Source organism: Charadrius vociferus, unplaced genomic scaffold (assembly GCF_000708025.1).
Source record: "Charadrius vociferus isolate BGI_N301 unplaced genomic scaffold, ASM70802v2 scaffold161, whole genome shotgun sequence".
Classification (NCBI taxonomy): Eukaryota; Metazoa; Chordata; class Aves; order Charadriiformes; family Charadriidae; genus Charadrius; species Charadrius vociferus.
The window spans coordinates 3,886,898-3,890,660 of record NW_009646928.1 but is presented as its reverse complement, the minus strand read 5'-3'; the positions used below and the strand labels follow the sequence as shown (position 1 = coordinate 3,890,660).

Genomic DNA, 3,763 nt, shown 5'->3' with positions numbered 1-3,763 from the left:
ACAACAGGTACCTTAAAAAAATGTCAGTAAGCTATGAGTTATTGAAAAGAGAAGCAAAACACAAATATCGAAGTCAACCTAGCTGTGATCTTCTGGACTCTGAACTCAATAGAGAATCCAAAAATGCAAAACATTAGCATTTATGTATAGAGGAAAGACCATTAATGGAGATGCTTGCATTTCCAGCTGCATTTCCCAGAATTTGAAAGTTTACACGAATATTGTGATTATCAGCAAAGAAAATAGACGGCCTGGCTAAGCAATCACTGATCTCGTACTTCTCACAGCAATGGGAATCTGTCACCTCTGATTCCATACACGAAGTGTGCTAAAAAAAGAAAAAGATCCTCAGAAGCATCCACCAGAAAGATGGCCGAGGCAAACAGCAATTTAAACTTTGTAAACTACACAATACATTGAAATCCTAGCATTTACATAGCAATTTGGTATCTTGCAATAAATTTCCGCAAAGCCAGAATTTCAGTGTAAGTACATGCAAGTCTGCAAAAAGACAATCCTAGCATTGCTTTGTAACTTGCACTAATTTAAAAGAATTGATGACAAAAATCGACACAACTGTAATTTATTAAATAATCCAGACTATTTTAATACTAATACATTTATTTTCTGGCAGATTTACATCATCTCTGTTGATAGTAGGTCATCAGGACCTAAGGGACACCAAAAAGCAACAAAGGAAATTTAAGTGATCTGAAATATACAGGTTTCAGAAATATTAACTATAGTAGACTTGTGAACAATGTTCTTCATACTTTGTGTCTAGAAAGAAGGGTTCTCTTTTATACGGTAAAGCAGGTTTCTGAGAATGATTTCTATATGATTTCATATATATATGAATGACTTTATAAAGAAACTAAACTAACAGTTCTTCTGGTGCTGAACCATTAAGAACAGAAAAAAATTTACTCTCCTCAAAAAATGTACAGCAGGCCTTCCGTGTTAGATAAGGTGAGCCCAATAACAGATGCAACGTGGAATATTGCACGAGTATGTAGATCTGGTATGCTTTGCAGTAACATTAAAGAACTCATTGTTCAAATGCAAAGTTGCCCTAGTGATCTCCTTTGCTCTCTGCAAAACTGCCGAGTACAACATCCATCCAGTGTTTCTAGTTTATGACTACGAATGTGAAGCACTTCGTGATTCCTCAAAACAAACATTAACGTTAGTCCCGTTCTGCTCCTTCTTGACACTACCTTCACGTAGGTAATTTTTTAGATTCCAGCTGCAATTTTTTCTGTTGCCCCACAGGCAACAAGGCTTATAGAGTAAAGGTTGCAGAACCAGGCCCTGTACTACTGGCAAGTACAAGAGGCAGTATTTTTATTCAGTTTATAAGTGCTATGTTTAATTCCAGTAAATCCAGAATTAGATAAACAAAGGAAGAAACATGATACTATCATTTGAGGAAGTGCACAGGTGAAACTACTTCTCGAAACATCCAGCTTATACTGGCAATACTCAGGTATGCCCAACAGAAACCTTCAAAAACATCATGGAAGCACCTTTGAAAATACTGTGTATTAGGCAAGATAATATGATTTTCACCATTTTCACTCTGAGCCTTGGAACTGCTTTCATGATTCTCTTGATGTTGGTGTGGTTTTTTTTTAAATGAGTGTCTGACATGACCCCAACATTCAAGGAGCTGGAACTTAAGGATAGCAAATATTTCACAATAATAATCACAGTGTGGCCAAGATTGATATCCAGAGATTTTACTAGTATCAGTTACCCATTACTAAAACTATACGATTTCATTTGCACAGTTTTTCTGCTCTGAAGGCCGCGGGGGGATGGGACACCACGAAAGTAAAATACTTCTGTACTTCCACTGCCTATGGATGCCAGTTCAAAGCTTCCCTCTGCTTATCCTGTCATGTCATTTACAGGACACGTCCTGAACAGTCAAAAGTGGCTATAGAGCAAAGAAATAAACTTTTGGATCAGCACTGCAGCTTCCATTCTATCCAATGTAAAATAATAGTGCATAGGATTAACTCTGCCCAGTGTGACCTCCTTGGCTAGAGCTTTTGAGGTCTCCTGCTGCACATTAGCTATCTCCTATTTCCCTGCTCGTAAGTGGGAGCTGCTAGCAGCAGTTGCTGTATAATTACTTACTTGATTCTGTCTAAGAAGCTTAAACTAAGAGTTGAGCAAAGAAAGCAGATTAACAATTTGAACGCACACGTAATACACAGACACACACACACACACAGAGCCAGCAGGACTGCCGGGTCAATACACGGGGCCGAGGAAACGCACTTCAGCCAGTCTTGCTCCAACAAGACAGGCTTCTTTTTCACTGCAGGGCAATTAAACTGCGCGGAGAGAGGAAGAGATGGGCTGAAGTCAGAGGCTGGGGAGAGGGTTGGAGACAGGGCTGCTCCATCCCCAGCAGCCAGATTAGTACCAGAGGAGCGGCACTCAGCCTGCTCTGCCCGTCACATGCTCCCAGATGTCGCCTAGCAACAGCAAAGCCCAGAGAAAAAGTTCTCCCTCTCTCAACTTCAAATCTGCGTCTGAGACCGACTGAGGGGAGCTTATTGTGCTCCAGACTAAGCATCTGTTTCTTTCTTATAGCCTTCTGTAAATGACTACATATACCACACGTACGCAAGCCTGTCCGCGCACAACCCGCACACCAGCCCCCCCAGGCACAACCCGTCTACACGCAAGTGCGGCAGCCTGTGCACTTCTCATCAAAACCAACTCCAGGTACAATTGTAGTGGTCACCAAACCTGCTCTTGGAATGCAGGTGAACTCTGCTCTGCAAAACCACCCGCACCTCAGTAGCGAGAAGGGCACAAAGATCGCAAGGAAAAAATGCTAAAACTCTGGGGTGGTTTTTCTTTTTTCCCCCACCTTCTCCACAGCCAGTTAAGCAGTACTCGCTACAGGAAAAGCTGCTCACTTGCAACTCTGTAAAACTGTGAGTTTAGACCGTGGAGTTGCAAAGTCTGAGCTGTCCCTCGAAATTTAGCAACATTTGTGTGTTGCTGTCTTGTACAACCAGAAAAAGAAAAAAAAAAAAAAAATTTGTACAAACCAGAATAACAATCAGAAAAAACATCCTGGGATAATTTAAAACCAAGATGAAGTGTAGCTAAAGAGCCGGTGGTGTTTGTAGCGTTTTTGAAGGCGCTACTTCCTTTTCCACAACGAAACCGACTCCATCAAATGACTCCTGGAGAGAGCCAACTGTCTCCCCCTGATATTAGAAATAGCTCCTTGAATCGGCCCCCGTTAACCCTCTACTTTCAGACACTTTGGTCTTTTTCTCATAGAAGTCCCCAGGACAGGGATGTGCTCCTTGCGGTGCAAGTCCCATTCCGGAGAGGCTGGGGCATAGCGCTTACCTTGGCAACTGCCCTGCATTATGCATGCAGTGAATAGTATGAGCAGTTTGCAAGCAGTTGCTGCTCTTCCATCCATCCGATGGTGAGGTCCCATCTGGGCTGGGATGCTCCAGCTCCCTCAGAAGCTGGTTCCTCGACTCCGGGGTGCTGATCTGCACAGCAGCAGCACAAGGAGCCCGGTGTCTTTTTCTTATCCCTCTAGTTGCAGAAGAAAGGCGCGTTCGCCTGTTGAGACATCGCGTTTTCTATAAACTCCCACCCTCCAGACATTGCATAAAGCTCTTTATACCCGGCGGCCCCGGAACTAGCATGAGGGAATCAGGCACCGCTCCAGGCCCTGCAGCCACAGGCTGCCTCTGCCCCTCCTTCTACACTTTGCAGG

The 3,763-nt window shown here is 43.1% G+C and overlaps 1 protein-coding gene across 1 annotated transcript in view; it reads right to left on the bottom strand.

The window, feature by feature from the left end:
- The window catches only part of LRP2 (low density lipoprotein receptor-related protein 2), a 131,118-nt gene extending 127,650 nt beyond the window's left edge, over positions 1-3,468 (bottom strand). Inside the window, exon 1 of the mRNA XM_009894577.1 lies at positions 3,382-3,468. Within this exon, the coding sequence (XP_009892879.1) occupies positions 3,382-3,457 (76 nt within the window). The 5' untranslated portion in view covers positions 3,458-3,468. The remainder of the gene's footprint in view (positions 1-3,381) is intronic.
- Between the last annotated feature and the right edge of the window lie 295 nt (positions 3,469-3,763).